Source organism: Meriones unguiculatus, chromosome X, assembly GCF_030254825.1.
Source record: "Meriones unguiculatus strain TT.TT164.6M chromosome X, Bangor_MerUng_6.1, whole genome shotgun sequence".
NCBI lineage: Eukaryota > Metazoa > Chordata > Mammalia > Rodentia > Muridae > Meriones > Meriones unguiculatus.
In genome coordinates, this window is record NC_083369.1 from 40,065,554 (window position 1) to 40,090,599 (window position 25,046).

The following is a 25,046-nucleotide window of genomic DNA, read 5'->3' on the forward strand; positions in this document are numbered from 1 at the left end:
GATTTTTTATCTTTAATCCAATTCTCATGTTTATAGATATTATTTTAAAAATAATAGAAAACAGGAAGAAGGAAGTTGGCATCTGCATACTTCTCACTGGGCTTGCAGTTACAGAATTAAAGTGAGAGTAAAGAAATAGTTTTCTAGGGAGAGCTTACTACATTCTCTCAACATCTGGAAGGAAGGATGGAATGAACAAATTCAGATGAGTGGCACTCCTTGCCCCTCAGTGTCCATCTAATGGAGGCTTACCGCCCTTGAAGTCTGGTCTCCACTTCAAGGGGAACCAGGCCTGCCAGTCCATGATAGAAATAATATTCTGCTTCTGCCAGGCTACAGTCCCAAAGCCAATAAGCACAAATACAGTGAACATGTGTAGGTAAGAGTTCAGCAGGGGCAAGGGGCAAGAACAAAAAGTGGAGACCAAGACCAAGAGGGTAGTGGTCAGGGTGAGAAGCAGGTTTATGCATCCGAACAAAAAGTCCTTGGATAGGGTTCCAAGGCTGGCCATCTTCTTTAGTTGAGTATCTTTCTGTAGAGTTTCTAGCATGGTTATTCTGCTCTTGAAAGTGTCTATTAGATCCTATAGGCAACAAACACATATACTCACCAGAAGTCAGAAAAGAAATGTACTTATTTAATTTAGTAATTTATTTGCTTAGGGGTGCTCAAGAAGTGCTGTTGAGATGAATCTTTTGTTTTTGTGGGTTTTTTCCCCCCTTCACTTTACAGTTCCAGCTGGCCTGAAACTTGTTATATAGACCAGGCTGTTCTCAAACTCACAGTGTTCTGGCTGCCTCTGCCTCCCAAGCCTTGGGGTTAAAGATGTGTGCCACCATACCTGATGAGTTGACTCTTTTAGGAGAGATAGGGAGAACTTCTAGGACATGCACAACAGAGACAGATAGTTGCTGTAGAGTGTTGGGTTGATGAGTCCAAGTCCCTATCTACTGTTGAGACTGAGGACCTAGGTGAGAAAGGGCTAGTCAGGAACAGAAGTATGAGCTATGGGTGTGGAAAGGACTGAGGGGCAGGAAGATAGACCCAAAGAAGAAGTTCCCAGAGGCTTTCCCTCTAGCAATGAAGACACCCCAGCATCCCTTGATATTTTCAGGCCTTACCCCTGAGTTATAGGTTCAGTGATTGTCCCTACAGGATGAGAAGCACAGTCCAAAGTTCCCAAAGCACTGTGTCTGCATGATGAGGAGTAGAGCTCATGCAGGCATGCAGGGTGGACACTGCTGACTCTAAAGTAAAGGTAGAGGTTACTACTGTACCAACAGGTCAGGCATAGCTGGAAGATCCTCTTATGCCTTAGCTTGGGAGCATCCAAATACATTTATTCATCCCCTATGCCTTCTTCCCTTTTTTCCTGAGGCCCTCACCCATATTTCCTTGGCTCTTTCATAGGACAAGTAGACGATTTTTTCTTCGGTGCATGCCAGATGCTGTCTGAGGTAGCAAATCTCATCCGGGTATCTCTGCAAGTATCCATTCACCTGTTCTTCCATCAGTAATTGTCTAGGAAGCAAGAGAGAAAGCAACACTCCCTCATTACCTTACTCAGAGCCCATGCTGGCAGCAAGATTTACTAACTGCAGCTAGATTTACTAACAACCCCCCCTTCACCACCTACAATTCAGTCGAAAGGGGCTGCCTCCTCTACCTCTGCCTGGCAATACTTACACTGATAGATAGTATTTACAATTACTGTCTAGTAACAATTTTACCAATTGTGCCATAGACTAGGAAGTATAGAAATAAAATTTTAAGCTGCTGTATAGGCTATCAAATTCTCCAAATATTCCCAGGAACAGTGTTGCTCACGGATGCAGTAGGTACTCCATGAGAGCATCTTTATTATAGAGCATGGGCAGTCACAAAAGACCACACTGAGTAAACTTCCATTTGTATGCAATCCATAAACCTGAATCAAATGAGTGAGTGCTGGGAGCTGGGAATCAGAGTGACAAGGAGAAACTACTTCAGGGTTTATTTTTTCAGGGATGATTTTTTAAAAGTGTAAAATTAGATAGTAGATTAAGTCTGAATATACTAAAACTCCACTAAAATTTGTATGCTTTTGAGGTGAAAGAAACAGAATCTCACCCTGTAGTCCTAGCTAGCCTGGAACTTGTGATCCTCCTGTTCCTGCCTCCCAAGTGCTAGGACTGCAGGCATGTGCCACTATGCCAAGCTGAACTGTATACTTTAAATGAGTGAATGGGTTATGTATTATAACTCAATAAAATTATTTAAATAAAAACAAACATTGGATTTTATTAATGGACACACAACTCAATAACCTTAACGATTGAAATGCAATCAAAATGATTCTTTTTATGACATGCAAATTAAATCTTGACACAGAAACAAAATATACTACCTGTTATGTATACAAACATAAAAAGAAAGTATTATAGGCACCCCATTCCATTCCCACAGCTCAGCCTCTATCCCCGGACACTTGTGGTCACCTGGGACAGACAGGTAAGACCTCCATGCGCCTGCTGGGTGCCCCTGGGCGAACACAACAGCAGAAGCTATGCCATCCCCCCTGCCAGCTTCATCTCCCAGATCACAGCCATGCCTGCATTCCCAGAGGCCTGGGAGCATCAGAGAGCACCAGGTAAAACTTGCTACCCACCCCTTCCAGTTGGTCCCCCTAAAACAGAGGTAAATTGCACCTTCCACCAAAGCTCCATTTTCTGGCCCACAACTCGGCCTGCATTACCTAAGGTCTGCTAATACCAGACATAACCAGATGGTTAAAGGCTAGTATAAGAACACAAACAAGAGCCAGGTCAATATGGCACCACCAGAGTCCAGCTCTCATACTATAGAAAACCCACAATATCTTAACACAGCTGAAGCACAAGAAAATGACCTTACATCCCATCTTATGAAGGGCCTTTAAAGAAGAAACGAATAACCCCCCTAAAGAAATATAGGAAAATACAATCAAACAGGTAGACACCTTTAAAGAGGAAACACTATTAAATAGATGAAAGAAATGAACAAAACCATCCAAGAACTGAAAATGAAAGTAGAAGCAGTAAAGAAAACATAATCTGAGGTAATCCTGGAGATGGAAAACCTAGGGAAGAGAACAGGAATTACAGACACAAGCATAGAAGAATACAAGAGATGGAAGAGAGAATCTCAGAAGTAGAAGATACAATAGAAAAATCAATACAACACTTGAAGAAAATGTTAAATCTAAAATACTCATGACACAAAACATCCAGGTAATCTGGGATAATATGAAAAGACCTAACTACGAATAATAGAAAGAGAAAAAAGAATCCCAGCTCCAAGAAACAGAAAATATTTTCAACAAAACCATGGAAGAAAATGTCTCCAACCTAAAGAAAGAGCTGCCTATAAACATATAAGGAGCATATAGAACAACAATTATATTGAACCAAAAAGTAAAATCATCCCTTCACATAATAATCAAAACACTAAATGTACAGAACAAAGAAAGACTATTAAAAGCTGAAAGGGAAAATGGGCAAGTAACTTATAAAGACAGACCTATCAGAATTACTCCTGACTTCTCTGCAGAGACTCTAAAAGCTAGAAGGGCCTGGACAGATGTCTTGCAACCTCTAAGACACCTCAGGTGCCAGCCTAGACTACTATACCCCACAAAACTCTCAATCACCATAGATGGAGAAAACAAGATATACCAAGAAAAAAAATTAAACAGTATCTATCCACAAATCCAGCCCTACAGAAAATACTAGAAAGAAAACTCCATCCCAAGGGAGGGTTACTACATCCAAGAAAACATAGGAAATAAATAATTCCATACTAGCAAAAACAAAAGAAGGGAAGCAAACATACACACTAACACAACCAACATTAAAATTAAAGGAACTAACAACCATTGGTGATTAACATCTCTCAACATCAACAAACTCAACTCTCCTATAAAAAGACACAGGCTTCTTTGCGATCACTTCCTCTTGTTAGGGCTGCCTTGCCTTACTCATTCTTGATGTGACTTGATGTACAGGGGAAGGTTGATATGGAAGGGATGGGGCTCCCCGTTTCTGGAAGGAAAGGGAGAACAGAAGGGGGGAGGAGGTGGGAAAGAGGTAGGGGACTGCCCTTAGGATATAAAGTAAATAAACTTAAATAAAATGAAATAATTTTTTAAAAAAGACAGGCTAACAGAATGGTGTGAAAACAGGATCCATCAATGTGCTGCATACAAGAAACAGACCTCAGCAACAAAGATAGACATTACCTTAGAGTAAAGGGCTGGAAAAAAGTTTCCTAAACAAACAGACAAAAGAAGCATGCTGGAGTAGCCATTCATGTATCTAATGAAATAGACTTTCAACCAAAATTAATCAAAAGTGATGGGAAAGGACACTTTATACTCATCAAAGGAAAAATCCACCAAAATTTTGTCTCAATTCTGAACATCTATGCCCCAAAGGTACATAAATTAGTACCAAAGGGTACCAAAATTAGTAAAAGAAACATCACTAAAGATTAAATCACACACCAAACCCCACACATTAATAGTAAAAGATTTCAATACCCCATCTTTCACCAATGGACAGATTATCAAGACAGAAACTAAACAGAAAAATAATGAAAGTGGTGGACATTGTGAATCAAATGGATCTAACAGGTATCTACAGAACAAAACACAAAAGAATATACCTTCTCAGCACCTCATGAAACCTTCTCCAAAACTGCCCACATAGTCGGGTACAAAGCAAGCCCAACATTTACAGGAAAATTGAAATAACATGTTCTATTATATCAGACCACCATGGGTTAAAGCTAGAGTTCAACAACAATAGAAACAGCAGAAAGCCTACAAAATCATGGAAACTGAACAACTCTCAAAGACAACTGGGTCAGGGAGGAAATAAAGAAATTAAAAATTTTTTAGAATTTAATGAAAATGAAGGCACAACATACCCAAACTTATGGAACATAATGAAAACAGTGCTAAGGGGAAAAGTTCATGGCACTAAGTGCCTTCATGAATAAACTGAACATATCTCATACTAGCAATTTAAAAGCATACCTGAAAGCTCTAGAACAAAAAGAAGCAAACACACTCAAGAGGGGTAGATGGCAGAAAATAATCAAACTTAGGGCTAAAATTCAATAAATTAGAAACAAAGAGTATAATACAAAGAATTAATAAAACCAAGGCCTAGTTTTTTTGAGAAAATCAACAAGATAGACAAATGATTAGCCAAACAATTTAAAAGGCAAAGGGGAGTATAGTTCTTACTTCAAAAACCTGTACACCATAAAATTGGAAAACCTAAATGAAATGGATGATTGGGGGTGGTGAGATAGGGTTTCTCTGTGCGGCTCTGTCTCTCCTGGATTCCATCTGTAGATCAAATTGGCCTTGAATTCACAAAGATCCACCTGCTTCTGCCTCCTGAGTGCTTGGATTAAAGGCATAAACCACTATGCCTGGCTCTGATTTTATTGATAGATACCACTTACCAAAGTTAAATCAAAATCAGGTAAACAATTTAAACAGACCAATAGCCCCCAAGAAAATAGAAGCAGTCATTAAAAGTCTCCCAATGGAAAAAAAAAGTAAGGAAGAAGAAGAAGAAGAAGAAGAAGAAGAAGAAGAAGAAGAAGAAGAAGAAAAAGAAGAAAAAGAAAAAGCCCTAGGCCAGTTTTCGTGAAGAACACTTTCTTTTTTTCTTTTTAGCTTTATACTTTTTTTTAATTTTAAAGTTTTTTAATTTTTATTTTTTAATATTAATCACAGGTTATTTGATTTGTATCCCAGCCATAGCCCCCTCCCTCATCTCCTCCCGGTCCCTTTCCAAGTCCACTGCTAGGGGAGGTCCTCCTCCCCTTCCATCTGACCCTAGCTTATCAGGTCTCATCAGGACTGGCTTCAGTGTCCTCTTCTGTGGCCTAGCAAGGCTGTTCCTCCCTCAGGGGCGGGGCGAGGTAAAGGAGCCAGTCCTTGAGTTCATGTCAGAAATAGTTCCTGTTCCCCTTACTAGGGAAACCCACTTGGATACTGAGCTACCATGGGCTACATCTAAGCAGGGGTTCTAGGTTATATCCATGCATGGTCCTTGACTAGAGAAACAGTCTCATAGAGCACCCTCGTACCCTGATATATTTTGTCCTTGTGGAGCTCTTGTCCTCTCCCAGTCATATTAACTCCCCCTTTTATCATATGATTCCCTGCACTCTCCCGAAGGTTTGGTTATGAGTCTCAGCATCTGCTTTGACATGCTGCATGTCATGGTGGAAGAGGTTGCAGAAAGATTGATTATAAGAGCCTGAGGACTAAGACACGTGCTTCAAAATAGTCAGAAGAAGAAAGAGAAGGAGGAGAAGGAGAAGAAGAAGACAATGACACAAAGTGTTTGGGGAGTGCACCTAGTAATAGATGGGAAGAGTAATAAGGAATAAATATAATTAAGATACATGAACACTGGGCATGGTGGCACATGCCTGTAATCCCAGCACTCAGGAGGCAGAGGTAAGTGGATCTCTGCAAGTTTGAGGCCAGCGTGGTCTACAGAGTGAGTTCCAGGAAAGCCAGGAAAGTTCCAGAGAAACCCTGTCTCAAAAAACCAAAACTCAAAAAACAAAACAAAAAAACATGAAATGCTCTAAAAAGTAAGCTAAATACTTAAAAAATAAGTGGGTAGGTTTGAAGAAAATGGTCTGGGACTGATTCTGGAATCACTTTGTCCTAAAACAGAGTATCTCTGACACTTGGTTGGAGAAGTCATTGAATCAATTTGTGCCTTAAAGGTTAATAATAATAATAGCATTAAATTATAAGAATCTTACTAAATTTTGATAACTATGAAGTGGCAAGGTAAATATCTCAGAGGGTTAATGAAAACTAAAACACAGATAACACAGGAATGAGAAACTGGGAAGATGTCAGGGGTAAGTAATATCATGAAAGGCTGGCAAGGTTTTTGCTGTAACTATGGAACAATGAGATGACTGGAATGGAGTAGAGATCAAGGCCACTGGGCCTGAGGATCTAATGGGATCCTCAACCTTTCAGCCAGACTGTGCTACCTATATTTCATGTCAACTGACAGCAGATTCATCAGCCAAACATCCTCTGTTCTCCCTCTTCCCTCATGAAGTCTTAGATGTTCCAGTCACCAGTTGGTGCCTAGTGTGCTTTCTTTGTGAAAGAGCCAGCAACTTCAGGCAGTGTGAGCCAGAATGAGCTGCAGAACTTGGCTAACTGAGGCATTACCATATAAAGGAGGAGGTCATATAAAGGAGGAGAAACCAGAAAAAAAGAACAAGAATAAAACCAGGAAAACTGCATTTTAAAAGTATGGCTGAAAGCAAGTAAAATTACACACAGCATTATCACAGTAAAATGAATGAACACGAAAGCTGAGAAAGTTTAAGGATAGCCAGAGATACACAGAGAAAACCTGTTTCTAAATAAAACCCTATAAACTCCAAAAAATAGCCAAAGGAAAATAAAACTTATAATATTGAAAACACCACTGTGGCTGCCCTCAGCCACACTTGGATATGGACTGAGGAGAGGGCTGGGAGATAGAACAAGGTGACACGAAGAAGGACACCAAGTCATTGATCAAGATGCCGATTTATTGAAGGGAGAGCCAACTATATAAAAGCAGGAGAAAACAAGGAACTTTCTTTATTGTAACATCCATATGCGTCAGCTGGCAGCTTCTCCGAGGATTCACTCAAAGTTGCACGGGACCAGCTATCTGGTTCCCAGGTAGCGCAGCGCCTGCTTAATCTTGTTCCCAGGAACAGTGCGGACAGAGCTTGTCTATCTTGTTCCCAAGAACAGAGCTCCCTCATGCAAATCTTGCCAAGGTCAGTCTTTCAGAGGCTGACTGACTGCCAAAGTCAGAAGGCAAAATTTTGTTTACCAGAGACCACTACTCAAGCTCAGCACCAAATACGCACTCCATTTTGGCGAATACGAATCCACTCTGGCTGCCACAATTCCTCCCTTTCGAATTAAAACAAAAGGACCGTGCCTGTCTTAGGTGGGGGTGATTCCCAATAAATACCTTACCCGTCATGGGAGAATCCCGCTTATAGGGGGATTTCCGTGTCTTAGGTTGGTAAATATCCGATCACCCAGAACCCGTCATTGACTAACCGGCCCATCACACAGGAAAGGAGAGGTTAAAGCTGACGTTTGAGCTGAGCAAGCCAAACCCCCATCTGGGGCGAGGGATTTACAGCATGCTGCTGTTCGATGGCCAAAAGGACTTTGTGACTTTGTGCGTGGTATCATTAAATCTAACCTGGCGCTGACGAGCTGAGTGGACACATCTGGCAATTATAAAGATGAACGGTACCAAACCAGGCAAACATACATAAATGAAAATCCAGGATAGATCAAGAAGCTTCTTAAAATGTTCCCAGATGCGTGTCAGAAAGGAAGAATCTAGATCCAGTGGCTCCACAACAATTTCCTGTAACTTAGTAAGATCATTAGCAAGTTGAGCAGATAAATGTACATATTCTGAATCCCATTGGCCCTTAATAAGAGCAGAAAGTTGTTGTCTAGCTAAAGACATGTTAGTAACAGGGAAAGGGGTAAGACAGAACTTACCATAATGAGGATCACAGGAATATTTAGACATGCTTTTTACTACTTCAATTTCTTCAGACAACAAATCTATTTGTTGTTGCAAAACCAAAATGGCTTGATGAAAATGATTATTATGAAGCAATTGAGTTTGATAAGCAGTAGCTGTGGTATTAACCAACTGATCTAATGCTTCAGCAGTAATGGTATTCTGAGAAGGAGCCACTGCTGCCCTAACTCCTCCTGCGAGGGTGGCTATAATAGCTGCTGTAATAGCTGTAGTAATGCCAAAATCTCTTTTAAATCTAGTAACAGTCATAAGTCCAACTTTATGATAATGATCTGGGGAAACAACTGGTACCCACAAGCTAGCAGGTATTCTAATAATTCCTGCAAAAGGAAAAGTAATATTCCAACAGGAGGAAATTCTGCAAGAGGCTATAGAACTATTAATTTCTGCAGATACCAATGGACTATTAACTAGTAAGAAGAAAAAAAGGCGGTTTTAAACAAACCTTAGCAGGAGAAAGAGTAAGATTAACTTTTGGAGTTGCTGATAAAGGTTTGCCTATAATAGCATTGAAACGCACAGTACCATTTTCTACAATGGTCGTGTTCAAAAAGCAGAGAGATCTAATATCCATGCAACTCTACTTTCCGCATAAGTAATATGGGCCCATTACCCATGGATACTTCATAGGTACACCATTAGCATCAGCCACAGTCAGTGTATTGGCTCACCCATAATCCTGGTTTACTCAATGCCTGCAAGGGCTGATGAGGAGATAAACAATAAACCCAGGGTAAAGGAAGACCTACAGAGGTGGAATAAATACTTCCTTCAGAGCAACTAGATAACTCTACCAAAGCAGGCTGATCAGTTAAATTAGAATAACCAATGGCAACTCGAAGGTCAGTCAATATTAATTCATTTCCCAAATCTGGCTTTAGCTGATAAGTATCAGCATGTTTTCCATAGTAAAGTTGAACACAAGGGAGATAAAGTTTAACATAAGAACGTCCAATAAATGAACCAGCAAGTTTAAAACAAACTGAATCAGTAAAATTGTAAAAACCCAGAAATACCTGTAGAAGCATCTACAGAAAAAAAAAAAAAAGGCAAACCTAAGCTATCATTGCTAGATAAAAGACAAGAAACAAAGGTGCACTAACATGCACAGGGAGAACAATAGGGGGGTTGGGCACTAGGGCCCAAAGATTTAATTCAGTCTTCACTGGATGAATCAGCTGCAGCAGGATCAGCAAAAACACCACTCGAGGAATGATCTTGTTCCTTGATGTAATCCACTTGTCACACCAGTCTCTCTGGCAGCCATTGAGCAGCATCCTCATCCTGTGAAAAAACACAAACATATCCTCGTCCCCAAATTAAAACGGGGTCGGGTCCATGCCATGAATTATTTAAAGGATCCTTCCATTTAAACATAGCATAATGGCGTGCCGTTTCAGGGTGCCAAAATCATTCAACCGTAGATTTGCCATGTTTGTCCAAGGTTAAAAAATTTAATATAAAAAGTACATGATTTAATTGAGCTCTGAATGAACAAGGAGGACATAATTCCCCCTTTTTTGTTTTTTGTAAATACATCTTAATGGTGGTATGGGCATGTTCAACCATGCCTTGGCCCATAGGACTATAAGGAATACCTGTTACATGCTTAATATTTAATTTTTTTACAAAAAAAATTGAAAAGGCTTGCTGGCAAAAGCTGGTCCATTGTCAGTTTTAATTTGGTGTGGCACACCAAGAACAGCAAAAGCAGCCAAACAATGGTCTATAACATGACACGCAGCTTCTGCAGAATGCAAGGTAGCAAAAATAAATCCTGTACAGGTATCAATAGCTACATGAATACATTTTAATTTCCAAAATTCCACAAAAATGACTCTCATCCATCTGCCATAGCTGACCAGGAGTTAGCCCTTGGGGATTAACCCCAAGATGAGGTACTGGGCAGAAGACATCACAATTGTTACATTTTCTAACAATTTCTCTGGCTTGTTCTTTGGTAAGGCCATAAGTTAAACGTAGGGAATGACTATTAAGATGATGCATTTCATGAGCCAATTGAGCATTTTGTATGGGTAGAGCAAGCATTTTTTAAAGGTTTATTTTTAACTATGGTAGGAAAAACAACACTATGTAAAGTAAAAAAAAAAAAAAAAAAAAAACAAAAAACTGAACAATTTTATTAGAAGGGTAATGATTATCTAGTTGTCCTGTAAATCCAGCCAAAGAAAGCAACCATTCATCTGAATTGGCATATAACCAATCAAACTGAGCTTTACTCTATGGTATAATAATCTTGGAAGGCTCAGTTCCAAAGTAAGTCTTTGCCTGGGTGCATCCTGCCATAATGACATGGGCAATAGCCTCATAATATGGTAAAATTACTTTATTGGGACTAGCTGACAAGTGGATCCACAATAGAGGATTAGATTGCCATAACAATCCAGTAGGAGTTGACTGTGTTTGAAATACAAGCAATAGAAAAGAAATGTCTGGATCCCAATATGTCACAAATTGATCTTCTAAAGCCTTTTCCGCTAACAATAATGCATCTCGAGCCCCTGGAGTCAATATTCCGGGGTCGGTAGGAGCTGTATCCCTTTAAGAATATCTAATAATGGCATAAATTGTCCAGTAGTTAATTTTAAATATGGCCTAAGCCAATTTATATCTCCCAATAATTTTTGAAAATCATTAAGGGTCAATAAATTATCTTTTCTGATTTGTACTTTCTGATGTTTAATAGCTAGAGGAAATAAATTAAAGCCCAAATAACTATAAGTATCTCTAGTTTGTACCTTTTTTGGAGTAATTTTTAATCCTGCTTGGGACAAAGCCTTAAATAGATCTGTATAGCAAGCCATAACATCTTGAGCTATAGGAGAGGCTAATAAAATATCATCCATATAATGAATGATATAAATAGAAGGCCATTTTTTCCATACTGGACTAATAGCATTAGCTACAAATTGTTGACATAAAGTAGGACTATTTGCCATGCCCTGTGGCAACACTCTCCAATGATAATGTTTCATAGGTTCCTTGAAGTTAACAGAAGGGAGACTAAAAGCAAATCTATGATAATCCTCAGGATGTAAAGGAATTGAAAAAAAACAATCTTTTAAATCTAAAATAATCTTATAAGTGTTTTGAGGATCCCACTAGGTGATGGGAGTCCTGGTTGCAATGCTCCCATAATTATCATAGTTTCAGTCACCTTTCTTAAATCTTGTAATAACCTAAATTTGCCAGATTTCTTTTTAATTACAAAATGGGCCTGTTCCAGGGTGAATTAGAGGGAACTATATGCCTTGCCTGGAGCTGTTCTTTAACCAAATCATGAGCAGCCTGCAATTTTTCAGTCGTAAGGGGCCACTTGTCAACCCATAGAGGATCCAATCGATCTTTTCCACATGGGCAGCAGGCTCTACAATGGGCCCTACTAAAAAGCTCCTAGGCCTTTTCTTTTTTTCTCAACAGTATTATTTTTCTCAACAGTAATTGGTGAAGGAGCACCTTGAGACTCTTTTCCCATTCCCCATTCAGGGAGATGTCCTTGCTTAAGCATTTGTATCTTAACAGCGTCACTAGGTGAACACATCATAACTCCCACCTGTGATAATACATCTCTACCCCATAAATTAACAGGGAGGCCAGGAATAATGAAAGGTCTAATATATCCAGAATTGCCTTCTGCATCACGCCAAAAAAGCAACTCTGCACTTTGTTCTCTATTTTGGGAATGCCCAATCCCTGCAGATGAGTAAGTGTAATTATTTTGACCAAGAAGCAGGCCTTGCTTCCTGAGCTATGATGGATACATCTGCCCCAGTATCCAATAGCCCATTAAATCCCTTTTCTTTAATCCACAAATCTAATTTTGGTCTATCCTTAGAAATTTGCTGAACCCAATAGGCTCCAGTATATCCAAAACCCTTAGAACCTCTCTCATGCTTAGCAACAGCAGTCTTCAGGGGCACTGTAGGAATCAACAATAGCTGAGCAATTCTCATATGTGCAGGAATGACTGAAATTCCATTAGGAGAAGCAGCTATAATTCTAATTTCTCCTTGATAATCAGGGTCTATAACTCCTGGACGAATTTGTAGCCCTTTAATGGTAGCGCTGCTTTGTCCAATAATAAGTCCTAATGAAATTTTTGGTAGGGGTACGCATATTCCAGTAGAAAGAGTCTGAACTCCCATTTCAGGTGTTAATACTGTGTAGGTGGTGGAACTGAGGTCCAATCCTGCACTTCCTGGGGTTGCTCTGATAAGGGAAGAAAGGGGTTTGAGGTGGTCTGAGGTACAAATTTCATTGCCCCATATACCTGATGCTGGGAGTTAGGGTCCCTCGGGACCCATTTCCCGTTTCCCTGATTCTGTCCTTGGTAATTTTGTCTTGAGCCTGGGATAGGTTGTCCATCCTTGTCAAATTTAGATTTACATTCATTGGCCCAATGTTTTCCTCGCTTACATCTAGGACAAATACCTGGAGATCGAGGTTGAGACTGCATAGGACAATTCCGTTTAATATGTCCAGTCTGTCCACAATTAAAACAACCTCTTTGCTTACTTCTTTGCATAAACATTTCCTGAACTGTGACACCTTTTAAAGCAGCAGCCACAGCAAATCCTTGTTGATAAACAGGACCAATGTCAGCACATAAACGAATATACCCAGACAGGTCAGTTTTGGCTCTATAGGGCCAAATGGCAGCTTTACAAGCTGGATTGGCGTTTTCAAAAGCCAGTTGTTGCACAAACTGAATTCTCCCTTCTGGATCCCCAAAAATCTTACTTGCAGCTTTTACCAATCTGTCCACAAACTTCTGGAAAGGTTCATCGAATCCCTGTTTAATACTGGCTAATGCTGAACTCATTTCTCTTTTGGAGGGTAATTTTTGCCAGGCACGACGGGCCGCAGCTGTAATTTGAGTATAGACAGCAGGAGGGTAATTAATTTGATTATAATTTCCTTCATATTGCCCCTCTCCTAATAACATATCTTGATTCCAGGCAGGATTTCCAGATTGAACATTAAGTGTGGCAGTCCTGCGAGAAAATTCCCTAAAGTCTGCTGACCACAGCAAATAGTCTCCTCCGGACAGTACTGCACGTGCAACAGTCTTCCAGTCTAAGGGAGTCAAGTTATTATCTGCTATGGTTTCAAAAAGAGCCACAGTAAAGGGAGCTGTAGGTCCATACTGTGAAACTGCTGTCTTTAATTCTTTAAGCTGTTTAAATTCAATACTGACATGTTGTCTAATTCTATTACCTTGTGGATCCATAACCTCTACCACCGGATATGTCATTGGAAACTCAGACAAATCTTCCCCTTTTCTTTTTGCCCTGTCTATAACCTGTTCTATAGGTGACATAAAATCATGTCTCTTTTTAGTCTGTTTAAATGGAACAAACTCCTTGTAGGAGGGTGGGCCTCTGGCTTTAGGAAGAGGCCAGTCAGGATTACGATATTTAACAATCTCTTCCTCTAAGTCAGCCTCATCTTCTGTATCTGAATTTTCTTCCTCACTAGTATCATCCTCCTGAAATTTTTGGAATGCTCTCTGGGCTGACCCATAAAAGTCTTTCTTTTTTCTCATTTGAGGCTCCTTGTCCTTTTTAGTCTCAGTCAGATCCACCCAATCATCTGGATCAGAAGATCCCTGAGACATTCTTTCATCCTCATGTTGGGACATTTTTTCTTCCCTAACTTCTTGCAAGTGGGCTCTAACTGAGTCCATAGACTCCTTAGTATCTGCATCTGATTTTTCTGCCTCAAGAGCCTCATTTATTAAAGCCCACAATGCAAAAGTTGTAGCTCCAGACTCTTGTCCTCTTAACCTTGTTCCAACTCGGTCCCACATCGCTAAATTTAAACTTCCACTTTCTGGAAACCAGGGACAAAAATAATCAACCTGATCCAAAAAGCTTTGCAAAGTTTTTGTTTTAAAATGTACTCCCCGTGTCTTAAGAACCTGTTTTAGGGATCTGATGAATCCCATCCTACTAGTTTCTTGTCCCATGACAGCCACCCAACTCTTACAGTCAGTTGATTTCTGTGCACTCCTGTGGTCCATATAACTTGCCTCAGCTGATCTTTCTTCTCAGATCCCGGGGCTTCGGAACCACCTGTTGCTGCCCACAGCCACACTTGGATACAGCCTGAGAGAGGGCTGGGAGATAAAGAGAACAAGGCGACACGAAGAAGGACACCAAGTCATTGATCAAGGTGCCGATTTATTGAAGGGAGAGCCAACTATATAAAAGCAGGAGAAAACAAGGAACTTTATTGTAACATCCATATGCGTCAGCTGGCAGCTTCTCCGAGGATTCACTCAAGGTTGCATGGGACCAGCTATCTGGTTCCCAGGGTAGCTCAAGGTTGCACCGGACCAGCTATCTGGTTCCCAGGGTAGCGCAGCGCCTGCTTAATCTTGTTCCCAGGAACAGTGCGGACAGAGCTTGTCTATCTTGTTCCCAAGAACAGAGCTCCCTCATGCAAATCTTGCCAAGGTCAGTCTTTCAGAGGCTGACTGACTGCCAAAGTCAGAAGGCAAAATTTTGTTTACCAGAGACCACTACTCAAGCTCAGCACCAAATACGCACTCCATTTTGGCGAATACGAATCCACTCTGGCTGCCATACACCACCATCAAATCAGCAGAAGCTAATGGACCAGCCTGATTCCATCTTAAAACTCGAAGCCATCTTATTACAAGGTCAAAATAAAGTCATTCCTATTTTTTTTTTGTAAAACTTAAGTTTGACCAAGTCTTCACCCACTTTTCAAAATATGACGTTTCATATCCTATACCCCGATCATACCCTGACCTCCACCCTGATAAGATGTTCTGTCAAATAATTTTCAGATGTTCTCCAAGTTCCTATACAACCAAAACCCCCTAAAAATCACTTAGCCTTGCAGTTTTTTGAGCTATATAGAACCCACTTTTTCCTATGTTCAATGCTATTCTCTCAATACTCACTTCAAGGAAGTATCCCTATCTGACAGAAAATTTGACCAAAAATTTGGGTCAGTGGTATTTAGTCTTGTTCATTGGGATTAACACAGCCTTTTTAACACAAACAAGGGAAGCATGAATGGATTGTTTTCCATACACATAGTATTTATGCCAGAGCCCACCACCAGAATCCTAAGTGGGGAGTGAGGATTGAAAGAAAATAAAAAATATCACACTACACACAGTTCAAGAGGGCTGCCAGTAGAAATTGACCCCCTGGTTTATTCCACAATTCCTTTTTAGAGTCAGAACAAAGCACCTCAATATGCTAAAGGGGTTCATTGAAATGTCAAACTTGTTTACCTTGACCATCTGTCTGTGTGATCTTCACACAAACAAAAGGGAAGTAACTAGCAAAACATCCCGCCTATCCCTGTCTCAAACAAAAAGGAAGTAACTTGGCAAAATATCCTATCTATCTCTGTCTCCAGGTGAAGGCCAGGGTGAAAACATGTTTTTCACTGAGAACTCAATAACAAAGTAGCCTGACAAAACAAGCAGCTCTCCACATATTTAAAAGAAATTAAATTCTAACCCAGAATTCTATGTCTAGCAAAGATATTCTTTAGAAATAAAATAGGGGTAAGATGGCTCTGCAAAAGGGGAAATAGAATAGACAGCAGAAGTGGATAAAGAGAGGGAACTGGGCAGGAGATGGAATGGGGAGGGAAACAAGGATGGGGATCAGATATAGGGAGAATGGGGGTGGGAGGTGAGGGGGATGGGAACAAGAAGGGAAACTGAGGGGAGACCTCTCTGTCAAAATGAAGGCCTGCGACAGGTTAGGCTCCTGGGAGGATATGGGTGTTACTCTAGCTGAGACTCCTAATAGGGAGGACAAGAAGACTGAAGTGACTACCTCCTAGCCAGGCAGGACTAGTGGAAGGAGAAGTACAACAACCCACTGACAAAACCTTTGATCCAAAATTTACCCTGGCCATAAGCAGCACAGGGATAAAGAGGGAACAAATATTGAGGGAAAGTCCAAACAATAATTGGCCCAACCTGAGACCCACCCTATGGTAGAGAGCTAATCCCTGACACTATTAATGGTGCTCTGCTATGCTTGCAGACAGGAGCTTAACTTGACTGTCCTCTGAGAGGCTTGAGCCAACAGCAGATCAAGACAGATGCTGGGACTTGCAGCCAAGCATAGGTCGGGACCCTGGGAGTCTTGTGGAGGTATTAGGGGAAAGATAAAAGGACCTGGAGGGGACAAGAACCCCACAGGAAGACCAACATAGACAACTAACACACACCTATGGAGGATTATAGAGACTGAGACATCAACTAAGGAACATGCATGGTCTAGACCTAGGTACCCTGTATATATGTGGTCGATGGATAGCTTGGTCTTCATATGGGTAGCCTGGTGGGGGAGGGGACTGTTACTAGTGTGGACTCTATTACCTGATTTTGGATCACTTCCCCCTGACAACACTGCCTGTCATGGCCTCAGGGGATGAGGATATGCTCAGTCCTGATGCAACTTGATATGCTAGGGAGGACTGACAGGGGAAGAGGCTACCCTTTTCTGGGGGGAAAGGGAGAAGAAAAGGGGAAAAGAGGAGAAGGAGGAGACTGGGAGGAGAGGAGGTAGGGGCACTCTTGGGATGTAAAGTAAATAAAATTAAATTAAATAAAAAAAAAAGATAGCTCTGAAGGTAAAGGCAATTGCTGCCAAGCCTTACCACCAGAGTTCAATTCCAAATGGTAGAAGGAAGGAACAGACTCCTGAAATTTTTCCTGTGACCTCCACATGTGCCCACATACACATAGGAATAAGTAAATAAATGTAATAAAAACTTTTTATTAATTAATTCAATTTACAGCTCCATCATAGGCCCCTCCCTCCCCTCCTCCCAGTCCCATCCTCCCTCCCGAATCTCCTTTCCCCCCTACCCAGACACCCCAGCTTATCTATTTATGTGAGGAATGAGTTCATCTTCCTCCCCTGTAGCCTTGTAGGGAAGTCCCATCAGGGGAAGTGATCAGAAAGCAGCCAACATAGTCCATTATCAGAGATATCCTCTACTCTCCTAACTAGTGAGCCCACATGAAGCCTAAGATGTCCATTGGTCTTACCTTCTTAGGGTCTGTGCATTGTAGTGTGTCTATCCTGTACTATATGACTAAAGGAGAAAGAGAACTGAGTTATAAGCATTCATCACTCTTTGCTTTCCGGCTTTCTTAGCTCCTTCTGCCATGAGTTCCCTGAAATGATGAACTTTACCCTCAAACTGTGAGACAACATAAGCTTTTTCCCTTAAGCTGAGTTTCTCAGGATTTTTTAAATTGCCTCAAGAAAAAAAAGTAACTTATACATCAACCCTTTGGCAGCACTCCAGGATGAGGAAGCCAAACATTTCACGGGAAATAAATGTGAATTATAGAGAGCTAAAGAAAATAAAGCCTCTCACCCACACTGCTGTAATCTACAATGCTGTTTTTTAAATTTTTTTAATGTGCATTGGTGTTTTCCCTGCATGTATGTCTGTGTGAGGGTGTCCGATGCTCTGGAAGTGGAATTACAGACAGGTGTGGGCTGCCCTGTGGGTGCTTGGGATTGAACCTGGTCCTCTAGAAGAGCAACAGTACTCTTAACTGCTGAGCCCTCTCTCTAGCCCTACATAGATATTTTTAACAAACTACTGTTTCAAGCAATAGGATGATCTTGCTCTTCTTCCTCTCTCTCTCCTCTCTCTGTCTCTCTGTCTCTCTCTCTGTGTGTGTGGGGGGGGGGGTGGGTGGGTGGGTGCGCATGCGCGTGCCCATGTATGTGCACGCAGGCACAGGCCTAAGCTAGAACTTACAAAATCCAGAAGCCAATCTTGGGTCTAGTTCCTTAGGCACCATCCACATTTTTTTGTTTTTGTGATTTTGTCTTTGTTTTTTGAGACAAGGTCTCTCAGTGGCCTGGAATTGGCCAAGTAGGCTAGGAAGCCTGGCTACTGAGCCCCAGAATCCATTTCGGTAGCAGTAGCTGTATATGTTGTCACAGGCCTGTAATCTCATACTTAAGAGGTGGAGGAGCAGGAACTCAAGATCATTCTCAACTAAGTAGCAAGTTTGGGGCCAGTCTCAGATACAGTAAAGAAATTACAATAGCTCCTTTTGAAAACAGATTTAACTTTGTTAAATATCATAGAACTTTCAGTTTAAAAATCTAAGTAGGAGCCAGGCACAATGGCACACACCTCTAATCCCAGAACTCAGAGAGGAAGAGGCAGGTGGGATATCTGTGAGTTCAAAGGCAGCCTGGTCTACAAAGTGAGTCCAGGAAAGCCAAGGCTCCACAGAGAAACCCTGTCTCGAAAAACAAAAACAAAAAAAATCTAAGTAGGGTCTGGAGAGATGACTCAGTGTTAAGAGCACTGGCTGCACTTTCAGAGGACCCATGCTCAGATTGTCAGCACCCACATGGTGGCTAACAGCCTACTTCCAAGGGATCTGATACCCTCTTCTGGCCTCCATGTCCCTGCATATATATAAAGCAGATATATATGCAGACAAAATATCCATTCACATAAAAATTCTTTTTTAAAAAAAGCTAGTGGAGCACAAGTCTTCAAATAAGGCAGCTAGCAGCATTTTTTCATGGTTTCTGCTTTAAACTCCTTCTTGAGTGCTTGCCTTGACTTTTCTCAATGATGGACTCTGACATGGAAATGTAAGCTAAATAAATTCTTTCTTCCTCTGCGGTAGTTTTGGTCAGAGTGTTTTATTATAGCAATAGAAAATAACTTTGAACACAGGGTCTGTCACTGAACCTAGAGCTCACTGATTTTTTTAACACTAGCTAGTCACCAAGCTCCAGTGATTCTCTTGTCTCTCTTCCCCCAATACTGGGGTTACAAGTGTGCACCATCATGCCTGGATTTTTATCTGGGTGCTGAGGATCTGAACTCAGGTCTACATACTTGAACAGCAAGTACTTTACCCAATGAGCCACCTCTATATCCCATAAAATAAACAATGCCAACATGTATATGGAAGTATGAAAGACCCATATAGTCAAAGAAATACTGATCAAAAAAAAAGAATGATGTTGAAGGTATCACTACACCTAATTATAAGTCATACACTAAAGAACTATAGTAAGAAAAACAGCATGGTACCCACACAAAAACAGACATGTAAACCAGTGGAATCGGATAAAAGACACAGATATAAACCCATGCAGTTATAGACTTCTGACTTTTGAAAATAATGCAAAAAACATGTACGTTAGAGAAAAAGACTCTCTTTAACAAATGGTGCTATTTTCATAGAATAATGAAATTAAGCCCTTATCTTCACCCAGTTTTTTTTTTTTTTAAATCTATTTCAGGCTGGAGAAATGGCTCAGAGGTTATAGAGCACTGGCTGCTCTTCCAGAGGTCCTGAGTTCAATTCCCAGCAACCACGTGGTGGCCCACAACCATCTCTAATGAGATCTGGTGCCCTCTTCTGATATGTACATGCAGACAGAACACTGTATACGTAATAAATAAATCTTTTTTTAAAAATCAATCTCAGTGCTCGATTCAGCAGCACATATTCTAAAAATCAATCTTAAACGAATCAAAATGGATCAAAAACCAGAATATAAAGACCTGAAACACTGACACTATAAAAGGAGATCATAGAGAAAATGCCTTAAGATTAGGCATAGTCGAGGACTTTCTGAATAAGGCCATATTATCTCTGGAAATAATAAAGAATGCAAACAACTAGGCAATGGTGGTGCATGCCTTTAATCTCAGCACTGGGGAGGCAGAGGCAGGTGAATATCTGAGTTTGAGCCAGCCTGGTCTACAGAGTGAGTTCCAGGACAGCCAAAGCTACACAGAGAAACCCTGTCTCAAAAAAAAAAAAAAAAAGAAAGAAAGAAAGAAAGAAAGAAAGAGAGAGAAAGAGAAAGACAGAAAGTGACAAATGGGCCCTCTTAAAAATAAAAAGCTTCTATACAGCAAAGGAAAGAGCAAATAAGTGAAGAGATACCCTATAGAATGGGAGATCTTTTCTAGATATATATCTGACAGATGATTAATATCTTCAGTATACAATGAATTTTTTAAAACTTAACAAAATAAATCAAGCAGCTGGGAGCAGTGGCACACACCTGTAATCCCAGCCCTCAGAAAGGCAGAGGCAGCTCTGTGAGTTCGAGGCCAGCCTGGTCTACAAAGCAAATGCAGGAAGACTACACAGAGAAACCCTGTCTTGCGGGGGGGGGGGGGTTAGAAGAAAGAAAAGAAAAGAAAAACATTTGGGTCTGGTAAGACAGCCCAGTGAGTAAGCACTTTTCTGTCGGGCCTTTGGGACCTATATGGTGGAATGAGAGAACCAACTCTTGCAAACTGTCCTCTGACCTTCACACATGTGCTGTGACATACATATGCACACATACACACACACACACTCATAGAATGCATAAATGTAAAACATTAAAATAAAAACAACTCAATAAATCGGCTGATATGAACAGATGGTTCCAAAGAAACGAAATATAACATACCATATAAACCAATAAACATAAAAAAAACAAGTTCCACCTCAGTGCAAATCAGAAGTAGACCAAGACTGTGGAACAACTGTCAGAAGGAAAAACAAATAACAGCAAATGCTTGTGACGATGTACGCAAAAGGGATTCCTTTTATACTGTTGGTTGAGATATAAACTACGTCAGCCAGTATAGGGGTCATCATTAAGGAGGTTTTTCAAAAAAAAATAAAAAAATAAAAACAAGGCTGGGCATGGTGGTTCATACCTTTAATCCCAGCACTGCAAGGCAGAGGCAGATGGATCTCTGAGTTCAAGGCCAGCCTGGTCTACAGAGAGGAACCTAGGACAGCCAGAACTACACAGAGAAACCCTGTCTCAAAAAGGAAAGATAATAAAAATAAAAACCTAAAACAATGCATAAAATCATGTATGAAATGAAGTGAAAACAAAATTGTCTATGAAGACAGACAATGAAAATAATAATAGTAATGAAACATGTATTTCTCAGGTTACTTAACGATGGATTTTTTATTATACTCATTAATTTTTCCTTACAAATTCTTAGACATAAATGCTCTTAACAGTCCCTGGGAAAACCCAATCCAGTGGTTCCCATTTGCTTCTTCTTCCTTGTAAGTATAGGCACTAAAATGACTGCAGAGTCCTTATTTTCATGAACACACTAAGACTGTTAGATTATTGAAGCAACCTCTCCCTCTCTTGCTAGGTTGTTGATGGGGATTTGTATTAATTTATCATTGACTACAGTGAAGGTGACATGAGACAGAGCAAGGTGCCCAAGGCTGGTAGAGAACTAGAGAAGGTGCTCAACAGAAGTGGAATGAATCCATTCAGGGATTGAATTGATATATTTTGTTAATGTTTTGAGACATGGTCTCAACTATGTATTGAAGACTAGCTTTGAAATCACTACATAGCGAATGCCTGGCTTGCCTCTTTAAGTTAGTGGACCCCTGTTTTGTCTTAGAGAAAAAGAAATAAATTCAAGCCACAGAATACTGAAGAGAAAGAACTCACAAAAGGTACTCACTTTTGAACTGAATATCCAATACATCCAGTGCTTGACATACTCCAGTTCATACTTGAGTCCTGACAAACTTTCCCATCAAATGGGACATAGGGGACATTGTCTCTCTAATACTAGTGGTATGCTTACGCTCCCACTGCCTCTATTGCTCCATCGCACCAAGTAGAGTGCCTCGCAGGCATTCCAGCTATAGCCTATTTAAGCAGCAAAGGACAAAGTTTGGCATGGGGCAACAAAAAAAAAAGAAGCATTCATTCCACTGTAGGTAATAGCCACCAAAGAGAAGTACAGACCTGCTGTTTTCAACTGTCCTCATCCTGACTCTGTCCCTGGCGCCTTCTCAACCCTTCGCAGGTGAAACCTGAATTATCTCCTGACCACTTCTTGTCTTGGAAGCCAAGGTGTAATAAGGGGCTTTCCTCACCTGGTTTTCTTTTACTGGCCTGACTCCAGTATCTCCCACACATCAGTCCCATGACTTTCCTTGAGGCTTTGATAGGAGACCCGAAGGCTAACATGAACCTTCCTGGCTTCTGTCAGTTCTTCCTTCATCTTCTGCAACAGCAGCTCTTGTTGCCAAACCATATACTCTTTGTCTGAGGATTTCCTCTGCTGCATGCTTGACAAGTGACTCTTCTGAGTGGAGGGCCTAACAGTGTTGATGGCGGGCTATCATCCCCACCTGGCTTGGACAACTTGGAATCTTCACAGCGGGCTGTTTATGGCTGTTCACACCACTGCCCACTTTCAACACTAAGTTTCTGGGGCTGCGGCCCTCTTCCAGCTCCTTCAGCTGCAGGTGACACTGACAGAGCTTTCATCCTATGTGAGCAACAGTGGGAGAGGTGTGCTGGTTCACCCTCTCAAAGGCCTGGTGGATGTGTGGGGCCTCGTGGCGGTCAGCTTTGGAAACCAGCTTGAGGTAGCTCACGGTCTTCTCATCCCTACTGGCCTTCTCCACTCTCAGCTGCCCTGAGAGATAGAAGATTTGATGTTTGACACTTTCCCTCACATTCCGTGCAAGCTCTCCATCTGAAAAGCTGGTGTGACTGCTAGGGCAATCCTCATGGGAGGAGGACAAGGACCTATAGGAAGGCACATTGGAGGGGAGGGTTGCACTTGGGCTCTTGGTGCTTTCCACCTGCATTGGGAAACAAGAAAACATACAACAGGTGCTCTGTGAGTTTCAAATAGAAGATCTGAACACATAAGGATTCACTTCAGAAAAACACATGTGTGCACAGACAGTGTGTGTACATGATTTCTGTAATCAAGATGGACTCAATGCAGGCCATGGGGAGAAGGGGTTAATTTTTGGGGGCCCTAACTCCCTCCTTTTCAACACCTACTACTTGATGATACCCTACTACAAACTTCAGATGGGTAGAATCTGCCCTCTACATCTGCCTCACCTGGCCTTGAACCTCTCTTCCTATTATATCTTCTAAGAATTACCGATTATGTCTCTCATTTATAAGGGGCTGTCTTTATAAAGTAGCAGTAAACTTATTATCATTAATCCATATGGCTTTCTACTTCTGGGAGATAGAAAGAGAGGTAGGTAGAGAAATTTCTATGCTAACTGGTTTATTCATTCAGCAAATCATTTGCCCCACACATTATTTACTGAGCGTTAGTGAGACAAGCTAGGCAGGGAGTCTTGTACAACAGAGGACATAAACTACAACTACGAGGAATGTGAAGGGATCTTACAAGCATAACGTTGAACAGAAGAAACCAAACAGAAAACTTCATATGTCTGGTTCTGTTTGGATAAATTTTAAGAGCATGCTAAAAAAAAAAAGTAACCTTATATAAGGATTCTACAGAGGCAATAAAGTATAAAAGCAAAGCCTAGTCATGAGTAGCATAAGCATCAGGGTGAAGACTTCCCTGAAGGTGGAAGAAGGGAGTTGTGACTGTAAGGGAGGTAGAGACTACAGTGCGTGGTCTGGAGAGAAGTTACTTGTATATTTACCGTATCATTATTTCTTAAAATATATGTTTCTGTTTTCTGCACCTTTATGTGTATATGCCAGATTCTGCAATTTAAAAATGTTTAAATGTTCAATATATGAATTTAGCAGTAGAATTTATATGAATAGAGAAAGCTTATAAACAGTAAAACAAAACTGGTAAAAGGGGGCCTCTGGAATCCAGCACAAAGGTGTAAAGAAACAGAAACTTTTAAAAGGAGAAACAGAAGACAGGATGAGGAAATCAAACAAAAATCTCACAGAAGACAGAATGAATACTTGAAAATATAATCCAAAAGAACTTTTCAGAACTAATGAAAGTCACAAATCCACACATTAAACAGCTTAATAAATCCCAAGTAGGAAAAAAAAAAACAAACAAACTCAGAAATAGATCTGTATCAAGAGACAAGATATTAAAACCAGGCCCCGCATGGTGGCTTACACCTGTAGTTCCACCACTCGGGGATGCAGAGGCAGGAGGATCGCTGTGAGTACAAGACCAGCCTGTTCTACAAAGCAAGTCCAGGACATCCGGGGCTGCACAGAGAAAGCTTGTCTCAAAACACAAACAAAAGATTAAAACCAAAGAGGGAAAAATATTTTACCTTTAAAAGCATGACTTTTCAACTGCAATCTGACTTCTTGACAGCATCAATAAAAATATAGCTGAATAGTATCTTTAATACCGTAGAAGATACACTGTTGGAGAAAAATAAAGACAGATTAAAAAAATGGAATATGGTGATAACATGTGAATATCAACATCACTATTACAACTATTTTAAAGTGCATGCTTCAGTTTCACAACATTTACTACATTCTCTACCTCTCCAGTCACGACTACCCTCTAATTAGAGAACTTTTTTCATTGCCACCGAAGGACAACTGGACCTGAACA

At 40.7% G+C, this 25,046-nt stretch overlaps 1 protein-coding gene across 1 annotated transcript; it reads right to left on the reverse strand.

The window, feature by feature from the left end:
• Window positions 1-226: 226 nt before the first annotated feature.
• Tex28 (testis expressed 28) lies at window positions 227-23,316 on the reverse strand. Its single transcript, XM_060374552.1, is given in 5 exon segments — window positions 227-583; window positions 1,386-1,521; window positions 22,594-22,831; window positions 22,834-22,872; window positions 22,875-23,316. Coding segments are annotated over 5 exon segments (1,212 nt in total).
• Between the last annotated feature and the right edge of the window lie 1,730 nt (window positions 23,317-25,046).